The sequence below is a fragment of the Podarcis bocagei genome (genome assembly GCF_964188305.1).
Source record: "Podarcis bocagei genome assembly, chromosome: 1".
NCBI lineage: Eukaryota > Metazoa > Chordata > Lepidosauria > Squamata > Lacertidae > Podarcis > Podarcis bocagei.
In genome coordinates this window covers 89,555,363-89,571,358 of record NC_138125.1, presented here as the reverse complement: position 1 = coordinate 89,571,358, position 15,996 = coordinate 89,555,363, and the positions used below count along the sequence as shown (strand labels likewise).

General features: G+C 46.2%; 1 protein-coding gene across 11 annotated transcripts in view; it reads right to left on the bottom strand.

Moving 5' to 3' along the window:
- TNS1 (tensin 1) overlaps positions 1 to 15,795 on the bottom strand; it is a 325,194-nt gene extending 309,399 nt beyond the window's left edge. For all 11 annotated transcript variants that reach the window (XM_081196831.1, XM_081196846.1, XM_081196849.1 and 8 more), the window contains exon 1: positions 15,652 to 15,795. In XM_081196831.1, coding sequence (XP_081052957.1) covers positions 15,652 to 15,780 — 129 coding nt within the window. In that variant the 5' untranslated portion in view covers positions 15,781 to 15,795. The remainder of the gene's footprint in view (positions 1 to 15,651) is intronic.
- Between the last annotated feature and the right edge of the window lie 201 nt (positions 15,796 to 15,996).

Here is a 15,996-nt window from a genome sequence, read left to right as displayed (position 1 = left end):
CAGGCGAAGTAACTTCTAGTTTTAGTGCTATTCAATAGCTCCGGCAGGAAACAAGGCAGCGATTCTAACTGCAGTTTCTGAACAACAAATTGGCTGCTGAGCTTGAGGGCCTTTCCCTCGAAAGACTCCTCTGTGATTAAATTCCAACAATGCTAGACTAGATCCCAGGGGCATATCACTTTGAATTGATCCTGGCAATGTCCCGAGGGTGTGAATATAACATATGTTTTAGCACGAGCATTTTGCTGTTCAGCAACGTGTGGAAACAAAGGTTATGTGTGTGTGCGCACACATCTACTACTCCAAGGGTATACAAGGTGGTGCCCTTCAGATGTTGTTGGTCTAAATTTCCCATCATCTCTCTCCATTGGCCATGCTGGCTGGGGCTGATGGAAGTTGCAGCCCAACAATGTATAGAGGCTACTCCTGTGCTATCTACGTTGGCTGCACCAGGTCAATTTCTTCATTTCTATCCCAACCAAGATGCCATCATTACACATGTTAAGACTCTTGCACAAATTATATACTCTATTAATGCAGTAATTTTTAACCTACCTTAACCAGCTTTTTCATCCCAAACGCAAATGAATTTAACTAGAAAAGTCACTGCAAGTCACTTTTGCTCCATGATCCATGCCCCATGGATACCAGAAAGGGAATAGTAGGTTTTAATACCAGAGGTTTCTAATTACCGGTAGTTTATTTAGCAAAAATATATATACTGTTTTATTGTAAAACAAAAACAAAACCTCTAAGTTGTTCGCAACAATATAAATTAGTTGCAACTTGTAGTAGTAACACTTTGCACTTCAGGCTGCAATCCAATACTGTATACACTTACGTACCTGGAAATAAGCCCCACTGAACACTATGAGATTTAATTCTGAGTAGATATAGATAGGATTGCTTAGTTAGCATGTTTGAAGGGCTTCACATATACCTGGGGTGGGCAGAGATTAGGCTTGCAGGTGCCACTTTGGTTTTTTTACAGGAACAAGAGGCTAGAACAAAAGTCATACACTTACAGTCAAAGTTTGTGACCTGATTCGCATGTAAGGCTAAGTCAAACCATGTCTTAGCCCCACTGTGTAGTGCTGCAGCAAAAGCAGGACAGGGGGAGAAGCACAGTGGCTGTGATCTTCTCTCCAGGAACATGCATGTCTGTTTCTTCATGCTAAACCGTGGTTTTGGCTTAGTATTATGTGTGAACTGGGCCAGTGCCTTGCCCAAGGTCACCCAATGAGTTTCATGGCTGGTTGGGGATTTGAATCTGGGTCTCCCCAGCCCAAGTCCTGTGCTGTAACCCAGGGATGTAGAACCTCCAGCCCGTGGGCAAAATCTGTCCTCTCCATATGGCCTGAGAGGCCGTTTCAGGCAACCCATGCACTCCTGCCATACGTCAGGTGTGAGGCAGGTAAAGGCTGGACTTGGCAGGCACTGCCAAAGTCAGCCAAATACCGCTACTAGAAAACACTGGCATTTATGATGAGACAATAAGCACTGTGCATAACTAGCTTCTGCTGCAAATTGGCAGAGCTGGTCTTCCCTGAGTTTGATCCTAAATTTAAAAATTGTTCATTGATGAGTGCACTTCTATGGTGGATCAGGTGTTCAACATAACAGGTTTGCATGTGGCCCTGAGAGGCTCGTTTTCACCCGAACTAGCCTTCCCCATCCCAAAGTAATCCTGGTTTTCAGAAAGGGACCAGACACGCACCTTCAAGTTTGTCCAGCCTGACTGAAAATCCAGCCAAAGATGACACAACAGAAACTGCTGGAGTGGATCCATTTTGTGTGCTTTTGAAAACCTTCCCTTTCTCTTAGTGCCTAATTGGAATCCAGCTCTTTTTTTCAATAACAAATCTGGCCCAGGTTTTGGGAATGAAGCCCTTGGAAAACACAGTTAGGTTAGGTGTGACCTATGAGTCATTTGCAAAGATAATGGATCTCACTTTAGGATTTGTTTCCCCAGTAGAGCTGCTTAAGCCAAAACAGAATCCAGAACTTTCACAGCAAGCTCACCTACACTCATGATCCTGCAGCAGGATGCATTTGAGAAGAGATAACTCTCACTTTGGCTCCATGATCTGGTGCAACACCTTATTCCAGATGTCAAGATGACACAGGTGGGATCAGGTTTATTTTTATTTAAAAAAGAAGAAGTATGAGATTTTAAAAGATGGCATGCTAGTCTTCTTGGACTGGTGATATAGGAAAAAAGCAGCCTGGACAATCATCCATGATTTTACAGGCTCAGCTGCAATTTCATTCTTTAGGCCAGGTGCCAGATTTGGAGGATAGAAAAGTAGAACAAAATTCCAGCAGAAACGTGATTGCTTTGTATGGGGGTTCTTCTGACCACACTCTTTCAGCTTGCAAACACTGCTGTTCCTGCACTACCAATGTGCTCTGTGGTATTTAGGAGTGGTTTGAGGAACTGGGTGGAATCTGGGTTCACAGAGCTAGAGGCAGAGATCTAAACCTAATCCTGAGTGATTGCTTCTTTTGGGTAACTGAGGTAGCTGCACTGGCCTTGGACTGGACTGTTTTAAAAATGGGGAACCTGTGACAATTAGGAGTGGGGCCTAGAAGCTGAATTAATTTACCTATTCCTGCTTCACTTTGTTGCTGGTGCCCACTGAGAGTCCAAGCCTGAGGAAAGATGAGAGGAAGGACTCACCAAGATATGTCACATGACAGTGTTTGCTCTTATATAGCAGGGATGGGTGAGAGCACTGCAGTTTCATTCAGAGTCTGAACAGACTCTGGAGCGGAATATGGAATTCAGAGAGGATCCAGGGGGCTTTGGAGCACAAGCAAAACGATCCAAAATTGGCCCTCCAGTCCTAGAATTCTGAACTTTCTGGAATTCAGTGGCATTACTATCACAAATAAATAGGGTCCAGGATACCTCTAGGCCCTTCTGTTCCAGCTTGACCATTGAGATCATCCAGAGGAGCGCTGCTAGTTGTCCCCTGTGTTACAGAGGCCTAGCTGGCCTCATCCAGGAGCCAAGCGCCAGTGTCACCTGTCCCATGCTGTGAAAGACTCTTCCAGGACAGGCTCAGCAGGCATCCTCACTTGTGACTTTCAGGCACCCATGGAAGACTTTGTTGTGCCTAGAGGCCTGTACAGCTTTGAATTAGCCAGTCTTTTTAATGATTAAGTTGCTCTGTTTTAAATGGTTTTTATATGTTATTGTATACCTGACCTGTTGTTGTAAACCACCCTGATATCTTATGTGAGGGCAGTGTGCAAATATTTTTGAGAGAGAGAGAGAGAGAGAGAGAGAGAGAGAGAGAGAAAGAAAGAGAGAGAGAGAGAGAGAGAGAGAGAGAGAGAGAGAGAGAGAGAGAGAGAGAGAGAGAGAGAAAGAAAGAAAGAAAGAAAGAAAGAAAAAGAAAGAAAGAAAGAAAGAAAGAAAGAAAGAAAGAAAGAAAGAAAGAAAGAAAGAAAGAAAGATGCAGCAGAAGATGGAAGGTGATGCTCACGCCAGCTACCAGCTCCATCAGGCAATTCCTACTCCTGAACTAGGCAAGCTGGTCATTGTAAGAACAACTGTTTACAAATCTGTGCCCCAACCCTGCCGGCAGGGCTAGCCTTGTCTCAGTTGACTGTACATAAGCCACTCTGGGAGCCCTTTTGGCTGAAGAGCTGTGTACAAAAGCAGCCGTGTCTACGGCCAGACATTTAAAGGGACAAGTCTTCCCAAAAAGAATTCCGAGAACCCTTGTTAAAGGTGCTGGGAACTGTTGCTCTGTGCGATGTGGAGTAGCGTCTCTGTGGGAAAGTGACAAATGGGTGCATGGCGGCGGGTTGCTGCACCCATCAAACCAGAAGCAATTTTGCAGAGCGGAAACTCCAACGGGAAGTGAACAATCAGTTCCCATGACACAAAGCGGGAACCTCTTCCTCCTCCTTCTCCTCCTCCAGAAAGGAGATGGTCGTGGTCCCTTCATCACCTTGGGGAGAGAACACATGGCTTCATAGAGTGCCTTCATTAAAGAGACTTTCTCTTTAATTTAGCTTAATTTAATTTGATGAAAGAGTCTCTCTGTGGAAAAGGGACAGCCTGGTCCCAGACACCGTGGTTAGCCAGAGGGCCATCAGCTCCTGAGAGCTTCTTTCCCCCTCCCTCCTTCCTTCCTTCCCTCCCAAAGAGAATTCAGCTAGAACAGCCATTTGGCCCATGGCCACAGAAGCACAGCAGGCGCCATTAGCCTGGCACCAGAGGATGAAGAGCTGCTACAGGGGTGTCTGTGCATCATTTCTGCCCAGGAAGGCCAATATCACACACACCATCCATTTAAGGCACATTTAAAGTGCATCACTTCCCCCAAATAATCCTGGGTACTGTAGTTTCACCCCACAGAGCTACAATTCCCAGCACCCTTAACAAACTACAGTTCCCAGGATTCTTTGGGATAGGTCATATGCTTTAGAGATACGGTGTATATGCAGCCACAGTAGCAAGCTTCTCTTTGGCTTAATGCCCAAAGGGGCTGCCTATAGGGAGGGAGGGTGGGTGGGTGTATTGGAACAACGTTTGTTAAAATTGTATTTCCTGGGGTGTTCCCCCCACACCCGCAACAGCCGCTGCCGTTAAAATTAAAATAAAATTGAAAATATGGGAACTGCCCAGATCTTGCAGGATATAAATCAAAGAAGTAGAAAAGCAACCCAGGTCACAATGCACACGATAAATGTTTTAAAAGTATTTATTTATTCAGCCCAGGCTGGAATGAAAAGTCAAAAGATTTTCAATTTCCCAGGGAAACGGGATGGGAAAGGGAAAGTGATTAGTGTTGCCTGCAGTCAGACGGCCATGAGGAGGAGGAGGAAGCGGCAGTGAGTTTGGGCTCTGAAATGCAGTGGACTTGGCCAGGAGCCAGCTCATAAGGGATTTGTCAATGACAGTTTATTTGAGATGAGCAAGGGGCAGAGATCATCTTGATCTGACATCATTTTTCATCATGGCCAATGCTCTCGGTGCAAGGAGGAAATGCTGGTTAGCAAAATAGCAGGTCAGAGCTTGAAACCTCAAGGTCTGGCACAGAATCTGGACGGAAACTGAGAGACCATCCCAGAGGGAGGATTGAAGTGGTTCCACTCCGCCCAGCAGTCCTTGCACCAAGAGGCACTTAGTAAAAACAATCTTATACGCAAAACACTTGGGATTGTACAATGTCATACTACCACCTTTTCCCCCCTCCGTTTTAAAAGCATCCATTATTTTGAAAGGTTGCCCTATTTCCCAGAAGGTCAACATAGTCCTAGAGAGCACACTGAGTACCCTGTTTTTCTGTGGTTCAAATGGCCATAGAGCACAATGCTGTACTTAATTGTCCGCACCATGGCTACAAAATGGATCAAGAAATGTGGGTAAAATACAACATTTAATGGTTTTCTTTCTTTCTTTGCTATAAGACCCACCTGTTCTCCAAGAAGCTCAAGGCACCATACATAGTTCCCTCCCCACACACAGTTTATCCGCTCAACAACCCTGTGAGGTAGGTTAGACTGAGAGACAATGACTGGTCGGTGCTCTAACCACCACATCACACTGGGCACAACATCACTTCCAGTAGGCTTTCTGATATATCTCCCACTGTAGGTTATATACCATCACCCAGGCATCACCAGGAGAGCTTTAGAGTGAAGTCTTTTTCAGACTGGGATGACTTGATGCTGGGGGCAGGGGAGTGTCTTCAATTGAGATTGAAGTTTACTCTAGTTGAGTAGATCATATAAGTGCTTCCCCACAATTGAAGAGATGCAGCCAGCTCTACAATCTTTCCTCCTGTGTTTGTATTGCAGGGGGCAATGCCATGTGCTGCATGCTCAGTGTTAATTGGGCAGCATCTGAACTGAACCACATGGTTCAAAGCTGCTTCCCCTCCTCTGCTCCTGTGTTGGGGGAAAGCTCTGACATTTCCAGAAAGGGAGAGAGAGGAAGTTAAAACAAAACAAAGCAAAGCAAAAAGCCCACCCATAGATGTTTATAGTACTCTCTTTCTAGGAAAAATAAGGAAGCGGTGCCACTGACAGCTTGAAGCCACACATCATGCACACACCCTGTGCAGAAAACTATGTTAGCTGAAGAATATCTATGCCCCTATACTGCTGAATAAAGCAGGTTCCTCTGTGCATTGCCTGCTGCTGCACCCCAAATGTCTCCTATCCTCGGGGTGTTTGGTGCAGTTTCTCTGGCTGGAATTCAGCCCAGCCCACACCCCAAAAAACTACATAGGTTGAGAACATTGTAGATGCAGTTAGGCCAAAGTCACAAGGTGAATGTGTGCAGGGCCAGGAGCTAACTCCAGAGAGCCAGTCTGGTCCATTCTCAAACTCATTGCTTCCTATTTATTAATCTGCCAGCATAGCTGCCCTGTCATTCAGACCTCCTGATTTCTCTGTTCCTTTTCCACTGGGTTTCAAGCCTTTGTGTTGTGCTGACACAGGTTTATTTTATTACCCCTCCCCCATTTAATTCCATCTGTTTAAGAACGATAAGGGATAACATAGAAGCCAATGGGGAAACCAAGAAAAGGAAAGGAAAGGGGGAGGACTCCTGGCTGCTTCTCAATAGGCTCCTTCTGTAAGGCATGCAGCAAAGCGGTTGCAGCTGCTGCACCACCAGAGCTCTGAGTTACACAAGGCTGCAGCGAAAGCGCCTGAGCCACTGCAGCTGGGGCCCTGCTGCAGTGCTGAACTGTGAGGGAGCAGGGGCGCTCATGCAGCAAGGCAGAGGCGACAGAGAATGAGTGCATGTGTACCAAGGAGCATGAGGGCCACTTTGACCGCGACAGATCTCTTGTGTGGAACATCCTCTCTTGCACATGAAACTGCATGCGGATCATTTTGCTGAGTGACGATTGCACATGTGTCCTGCTGGGAAAGAAGGTATGAAGTGTACTTGTGGACAGTAAAGAGACACTGTGGGCAGTCAGTGGCACAGACATTTCCCCACAAAGTGGAAAGCTGGGATGGCGACTACGCTGTCCTCACCGCACCACCTGCTTGGTAAAATGATGCGCAGACACGGAAGCAAGGAAATGCTTCCCATAGCCACCGCCAGCCTGCAAAACCCACTGTCTCAAGCATCACTTGGAAGCATGAATGAGAAGTATTGATTTGACACAGGCTGCCAGTGACAGAGACTAGTTAGGCAGCCTGGCCCAGTAGCAAGTTCCCTTTCTGGTTTGAATGACAGACCTTTTTCCTGATTGCAGATTTGTCTCTCCTTATCGCTTTGATGCTTTTTTAGCATTCTCCTGTCTAAATCAAAAAAGCTTTACAACATACTCAGGGGTTATTTATATGATTGTGGTCACAATGTATTCTATATAACATCAAAGAAAATGGAAGTGTGTGTGTGTGTGTGTGTGTGTGTGTGTGTGTGTGAGAGAGAGAGAGAGAGAGAGAGAGAGAGAGAGAGAGAGAGAGAGATCAGGATTGCAGAGGCAGGTTCTGTAAAAGTAGAGTTTTCTATATGTCAAGAGATTGAACTTCTAACCCCTATCTACACTACAGCTTTATAATGGTTTTATACCACTTTTGCCCTGATTACCTTCAAAGATGATGTAGATGACGATGATGATGATGATTTTATATGCCACCCTATACCCGCAGGTCTCGGGGCGATTCACAGGGTAATATCACAACATAAGTTTTATGAAGTGTTGAGAATTGTGTTAATCCCTAGTCCTTCCCTTACTTAAAATTCTGGAGTTTACTGAAGTATGAATATTCTAAAGTGGCTGTCAGTAACTGCCATGTAATACAGATTGACACCATAAACAGACATTTTGCAGCATTTGTTAGAAGTGTCTTTTGCCAATGACATCTGATGAAGAAGCTCCAACCATCTTGACAACTGTCACGTGTGCCTTTATAAACATGCTTTTTCTAGTGCAGCTTCACCCTCAGGCACACAGCCCATGCCTTATCTCTATGAAATGTTTTTAAAATATGATCCTATAAATATAATATACCTTGCACCCTTGAAGGGCATAATTCAATCATGGTATCCCAAAGGACGTTGCTTCTTCCCAAGCCAGCCATCAACCCTTTTATGTGTGGTATGAGGGGCTCAGAAGAATGGGGGGGGGCAAATGTAGCCTTGTTAGTTAGAGGACATGCCCATAGGACCATAGCTTTGACTCCAACTAGGACTTTGTTTCGTTGCTATATAATATATGGCCATGGTAATTTGTGCCTTAGTGACAAACTAGTGACAAACCTTTAAACTACTCTAATGCGTTCTACATGCAGCTAGAGCAGGGGTCAGTAAACTTTTTCAGCAGGGGGCCACTCCACTCTCCCTCAGACCTTGTGGGGGGCTAGACTATATTTTGGGGGAAAAATATGAATGAATTCCTATGCCCCACAAATACCCCAGAGATACATTTTAAATAAAAGGACACATTCTACTCATGTAAAAACACGCTGATTCCCAGACCATCCGCAGGCCGGATTTAGAAGGTAATTGGGCTGGATCTGGCCCCCAGACCTTAGTTTGCCTACCCATGAGCTAGAGCATCCCAAATATTTTCATGCAGACTAACCTGTTGCATTCATAAGGGATTCATGTGGCACATTCCACAATTTCTATTTTCTGCTGTCTGGTGAAGATGGTTTTATTTGGGTGAGCTTTTAAATTAACCTAGATAGTTAACCCATATTTCACACTGTTTCTTTTATGCACCTTTTTTATTTTGTCTTGTTGAGGGTTGTTTTGTTTTTGTTTTGTTATTTGTTTTTAGCCACCTTGAATGCACATATATATAGGAAATGTGAGATAAAATAGTCTCAAAGAAACAAGTACAATTTATTTAAAGCATCAATCATTGCCTTTTTCTTTTCTTTTTAAAAAGTGAAATCAATTGAAAAAGAATTTGCCAAGTTGTTCTGAAGCGGGGGGGGGGGGGAATGAGCCAATCAGTGCTATTCATAGTGGGCTTCTTCAGCACACTCATTTAATCAGTTTGTCCTGAGCTTGACCCTGGAGAGAAATGGTTCACTATAATAGATCTCAGTCAGTTCACTTCCACAGCAGTCCTGCCACTTAATAATGTTATAACTCTGTATACATACTGTGTGGAGTTCTAGGGAAGGAACCTCTCTCTCTCTCAATCTCTCTCCACACTATACCTGTAGAGCACACTCAAAGCACATATCCCCTCTCAAAGAATTCTGGGGAATGTTTGCTTGTTAAGGGTTGCTGGAAATTGTAACTCTGTGAGGGGTAAACTACAGCGTCCAGAATTCTTTGTGCTTTAAAGGCGCAGTGTGTGCACAGTTTATGTGTGTGTTTGTGTGTGAAGGGGAGAGAGATTGTTCTGCTTTATATAGCTGTATATTTAAACTTGAGTGGGCTTGGCCAAGCAGGTTTTTTTAAAGAACAACAACAGAATAGTTTTTCATCATAAAAAGGGTGGTTTTGATTTTGTTGTGGTTTTCAGGTCTGTTCAGGCAAAGTAAGACAGTTGGCAATCGTGTTCAGGGCTGTACTCATGCACTCATCTTTTTGCTCTTGTGGAAAAGAAGCTAAAATGGTATCCCATGGGCTAAACCTGGAATGCTCCCCTCCTTGACAACCCTGAGAGAGGTGTATAGTACAAATAAATGCAAGAAAAAGACACACACACATCACAAAACTATTTTTCTCTTTTGGAATGAAAAAGACACAACAGTGTTTTGCATCTACACTACATTTTAGGGCAGAAGAGAAAGAAGTTCTGTCTGAAACGGGAATCTGAGCAGGTAGACTGACATAGCATTCTTTGGCCTGAAGGCTAAGATTCAAGGCACTTTGAAATGGAGCCATTTTACTGACTTTGGTTTCATTTTATCCCCCTACCTAGAAACAGGCCCTATACTGCAAGTGCAGCATGGCCTTGAGTACCAAACAAGGGTGTTGGTTGAAGTTGGTAGGGTAGAAAGCAGGGAGGCCAACAGTAGGTGGTGCCAGATGATGGGCAGGTCCAGCTAATTCTAGTTTTGTTCCCATCTTCCTCCCTGCTGAGTTCTAAAAGTGGCTGCACTGAGACTAAGAAAGAGGAAACTGACATCTGCCACCCGAGCTAGTTGTAAGTAGGAAGGCACTCAGGGTAGGGATTGGCTGAAAGCAGATTGAGGTTGGTGGGGCCCTGCTCTACAGTGGTACCTCGGGTTAAGAACTTAATTCGTTCTGGAGGTCCGTTCTTAACCTGAAGCACCACTTTAGCTAATGGGGCCTCCTGCTGCCACTGCGCTGCCACTGCACAATTTCTGTTCTCATCCTGAAGCAAAGTTCTTAACCTGGGATAATATTTCTGGGTTAGCGGAGTCTGTAACCTGAAGCGTATGTAACCTGAAGCAGTACCACTGTATTTGCCTTAGCAGGCCAGCCCCCACAGTATCTGCAGACTCAATATATGTCTCTCCACCCGCTTCTCTTTCAGCCTTTTCTAGAGCTCCTCTCCCATTAGTGAAAGGGGATCCTAATGATTTCCACGGCAACTGAACAGATGTCACAAACAAAAGATTATCTTCAGGCTGAGATTAATCAGAAGCCAGTGAAATTAATCTCATAACAAGCCAGAGACGCCTCCTGGAAAAAAATGTGGCAGACAGACAAGTTGGCATTCCCCGCTAGGATAACTATCTGGTGCATAATTTCTAAAATGAAAAGATAAGAGTTGGTAAGACTGAAGGTTGCTATGCTATCTGCCCTGGGGGCACCTGACTCCTGAATTCTATTATTGTGTGGACAGGCTGTGGGTCCTGAGCGTTGTGTACGGACAAGAACCTCTCTTTCCCACAGACAACCCAAGACATTATGCTGCCTGGCACGGAATAGCAAATCTCCCCATCCCCTGCTAAGGTGCCAGTATCCAAGGCTAACTAAGGTAAAGGTAAAGGACCCCTAGACAGTTATGTTCAGTCGAAGGTGACTATAGGGTGTGGTGCTCATCTTGCTTTCAGGCTGCGGGAGCTGGTGTTTGTCCACAGACAGCTTTCTTGGTCGTGTGGCCAGCATGACTAAACAGCTTCTGGCATAACGGAAAACCGTGATGGAAACCAGAGCACACGAAAACGCCATTTACCTTTCTGCTGCAGCAGTACCTATGTATCTACTTGCACTGGTGTGCTTTCAAACTGCTAGGTTGGCAGGAGCTGGGATAGAGCAATGGGAGCTCACCCCGTCGCGGGGATTCGAACCGCTGACCTTTTGATCGGCAAGTGAGCCCAATAGGCTCAGTGGTTTGACCACAGCACCACCCACGTCTTAGGCTGACTAAGTTATGTTGGCACCTGAGTCAGGGAGCCCCACAAGCTCTCTTCCCCCCCAAGAGGAAAAATATAACTAAAAATAATAATAATTTAAAAGTAACAACAATTTAAAAAATAATAATAATTAAAAAGTAACAATTACTGACCTTTCATGACATCCCAGATCAGCTGCCTGGGACAGTGGAAGGCCTGGCCTTGTGCTCTGCATACGCTCAGAGATATTCTTGCTTTGCATGTTCCATGGCTCAGCTATGATATTCAAATTAGTTTTGCATTGTTTTTAGTTTGGCACTAATAAATTAAGGTTATCACTTTCCAGTTCTGGTTTTTCCTGGCCCAGAATAAAAATTCAGAGTTGTTCCCGAGCTCAGCTGCTTTCGATAAGAATGAGACTTCTTATCAGTTAATGCTTTCAGCTGTAATGTAAATACCTTGGCTAATCGGACTGCACACAAAAGCTTCCTTATAATCTGAAAATAGGCTGTTCTGTGAGTAAAGAGCAGAGACTGCGCTCCAAGAAGGATCTTGTCCCTCACATGAACTGAAGGCTCATTGGAACTGGAGCATTTGAACCAACTGGGGGAGTTTTCATGTGGGCGACTTAACTCGGTTTGGGCTGTAAACACCACACAGGTCAGAAAGTGCTTCCAAATGACAAACCTCTTGCTATTCCACATTAACAGCATTCATCTGTGGCATGAGTAGTGAAAGATGCCCTGAGGCCAATGGGCCATACAAATTAATTACAACTCAGGACTTTAATGCAAATGATGTCCCAGGTTTAAAGAGGGTGATTTCTAATAGCACATTTTCTGTAAGTTCCTGCTGAAATCCTGTAACTTTCCATACCACAAATGTCCTGGGCTGCTTTTTCCCCCTGGCCCACTCTTGTTGCGCTCTAGCGCAAGGGTGTTCCTTGAGATTTCAATAATGCAATCTCATTAGGGAACCACTGCAGGACAACTAATAAAGCAGAATGGTATTTGGATGCTGCACCCCATAGTCAGGTTTGACTGGACTTAACTGTTCAGGGGTCCTATACCTTACCCATTATAAATCCACCACTAATGCACTATTGTTGCATCAATGTCACTCACAAAAACCCACTAGTCTAGAGACTGTTGACATGAGGCGACAGTTAATAAAGCAGCCCTGGGGACCACAGCCTCCACAAAAATCACCTCTCGGAGGCTGATACTTGCATCCATTGGAGAGCATCCATTGGAGCCAATAAAGATAAAGGTAAAGGTACCCCTGCCCGTACGGGCCAGTCTTGACAGACTCTGGGATTGTGCGTCCATCTCACTTAAGAGGCCGGGGGCCAGCGCTGTCCAGAGACACTTTCCGGGTCACGTGGCCAGTGTGACAAAGCTGCTCTGGCGAGCCAGCACCAGCGCAGCACACGGAAACGCCGTTTACCTTCCCGCCAGTAAGCGGTCCCTATTTATCTACTTGCACCCGGGGGTGCTTTCGAACTGCTAGGTGGGCAGGAGCTGGGACCGAAAGACGGGAGCTCACCCCGCCGCGGGGATTCGAACCACCGACCTTTCGATTGGCAAGCCCTAGGCGGTGAGGCTTTTACCCACAGCGCCACCCGCGTCCCTATTGGAGCCAATAGACAGAGGCAAATAGTAACTTTCTCTGCCTGCTGCACAATAACTTCTCAGAAGCTGTTGTATCACCTGGTGAAAAACCCTGACCTTTCCCTTTATTAAAGCAACCCGTAGGAGAGGATTAAGAGGCAGAGGATTACGTCAATAAATTTGCAGGTGGTCGAAGCCAGATGAATGCCACATCGTGTTTGCTGTTGGAAATCAAAAATGGCCAGAGTGAAATGATATCGGAAGGAACTGAAAGGGGGAGCATCTTTGGCTCCCTTGCAGGTTTTGCAAGTTAGCCCAGTTCTCTACAGTCCTCTGGAGAAGGGCCCAACAGCAGCAGTGAACATGGACTGGGCAGAGATAGCCCAATGCCATTTAGTGGAATGCAAACTGGTGCTGGCTACAGCATGAGGGAGTGCTCAAGAGGACAGAACCTAGGCACAATAGTGTTTCAGCCACAGTGCAAGCTTGTCTGTATGGGATGGCATGTTAGTTGGCAGGCTGAAGAAGAAGACATGAAGAGCGGATGCCTGCTCGCCCCCCCCCCCAACTGGGCATATCTGAGAGGGCAACAGGCCAATGGCACACAGGCTTCCACCCACACACAGAGAGGCCTGCTTATTATATGGTGACAAGTGAAGTGATGAGTGCATAGGCGCATGTTTGCCTGCTAATGTCTCCTCTTTTGTTTTCCCCAGGTGATCTTGCTTTCTCCCTCTTCCCTACCACTGTGGGTGGCTTAATAAGGGAGGACGACAAGACGGCAAAGGTTACCAGGAATACATGGCTTCCGTTTTCCCCAAGCCAGTGCCCTGTGGATGTTTGGGCTACAGCTCTCATCAGCCCCAGCCAGCACAGCTGAAAAGCAGGAAATGTGAGTCTCTTTCCCCAAGCGAAAGAAAAGGCAACATTGTCTCCAAATAGCCTGGCCTCAGCTTAAGTATAGACCTTGGGGCTCCAAAAATAGAGAGAAGCTGCATGGTGGCTAAGCTGTTCTGGGCAATGCAGGTTTGCCAACACTATAGGTGTATGAGGCATGACCACACTCTGGCACTGTGCTCATATTTAAAACTAAGAAGCATAAAACAGAATCTAAGGGTGTGTTTTTCCTTTATTTCTATTCTGGGCCCTTCTTTCTTTCTTTCTTTCTTTCTTTCTTTCTTTCTTTCTTTCTTTCTTTCTTTCCTTCCTTCCTCCTAAATGCAGGTTACAGGGAGAAGAACAGTGACTGCTACTCTCATTTTGAGTGAGAATGAAACTGGCAGAGAATCATTCCTGGAAGACACCCATCCAAACATTTGTCCTGAGATTGGATCGTTGTGTGCTAAAACATCTTTGATGGATACCTGTACAGCTTCTCCACAAAGACCTCTGAGCTATGATATGCCACAACTTCCTTAGGCAAGCTGACTGCTGCAATAGCTGGGACATTTCTCCAGATATTTAACTTCAATATACCTCTCTATGGTTTAACCCTGTTGTTCAGATCATCAACAAACAGGCCAAACAATTATTCCCCCCCCCCTTTCTTTCTGACATGTTCCATGTTGTACCATGAACATCAGGATCAATCTCTCAGAAATGACTTACATTTGATGGGGTGCCCCATCTTTCAGATGCCTAAACCAAGTTCATGGTGAATGAGACTTTCCGTCTTAATAGCTATATTACCTCTGATACAGCAGTTGCTGGGGATCAGTTGTGAGAGAGGGCTATTACGCTCATGTTTTGCTTGTGGACTTCCCTTTGGAAGCCATATGTGGCCAAAGCTTGGCAACCATGAGAATGAAATACTGGGGGGGGGGGGAGAGATACACAAAGAAAAGAAACACAAAAGTAGCAGATCCAAAGCCATGGTCATTCAGCTATCAAAGGTAAATGGGAAAATAAAAGTCTCCAGTTGCCCAAAGTTTCATAGGTTCCATAAGGTCGTGTGAGCTCTGAATTGGAGAACAGGACTGACAGCCTCAACCCTGAGCATTTCTTAATTGATGCAGACCCCCAATAACACATTTCCTTTCTCCCCCAGTGATGCCTTTTTTCTTCTGTTAAAAATCACAGGCTTCAGTCTCTTTCTCACCACACCACAGAAAATGAAGGCAAGTTCACATGATCATGCTACACATAGCCAGCAGAAACCCTCCCTGCCTCTCCAACCAAGGCTGTGCTAAGCACGTAGCAAGTAAGTTGTCCAAACAGCTGCGTGTGGCAGCACAGCACTGCTTAAACCGCACAAGCCACGTGTCAGTGGGCCCTTGCGACAAATCCTGAGGATGATCCACTTGACTGAGTTCGCTTCGACTGACCCACCTCTCCTTCCCTTTATTCCTTCCAGTGGCGGCTGGGGCCCACTGGGACTAGGAGGGCAGAGGCCAAGGAGCCCAACGGGAGCTGGGGGCCAAGCCAAGGCCAGGCAGAGCAAATAAAAGCCAGTCTCCTTCCTATCCGCCCTCTCTCTGCAACACTCCTCCTGTGAATGAAGTTGACAGGCCTGGGCACCCTTTGGCACAAGCAGTTTGGGGTCTGGCCAGCAGTAGACTGAGCTGGGTGGGACAGTGATCCCTTCACCCTAACGGGCCAGCTCCTGAAATGGCTGCCGTTGTCCCCTCAGAGTCCTGCACACCTGCCACCACCCAGCTCCTTCTAAGCCCCCTTCCTCTCCCTGCTTCCCTTTTATTCCTCCCCTCCCTTTAAAAAAAAGTTTCTGACTCTTCTTGGGTGCCTCTCTCCCTTCCCACTTCCCTGCTTTTCCCCTCAGGGACTCATTACTCACCCTTGGCAGCTGCTTCCTTCTCTGAGGCGCCGCCGCCGCCGCCGCTGTCCCTCGGTGCCTCAGTGGCCCGGGCAGGGGAACGGGCCGAGGGCTCCCCTCACAGCACACCAGGCTCACGGTACATCCCATTCAACCCGGTTCCCGCGCAAAGCCTGCCAGGGGAAGGGGAGGGGACTGAGGCAGCGAAGAAGCCCCTGCGCTCCAGGCTTCGAGAGCTCCAGCTGCCCGGAGAAGGGGGCAGCTCAGGGCAACCCAAAGCTGCAGGTGCGTCGAGGGGAGAGTTGCCTGAGTGTGGAAAGGGCTGCCTGGCTCAACCCGCTGGGCTGCTGCTGCTCCTCCTCCTCC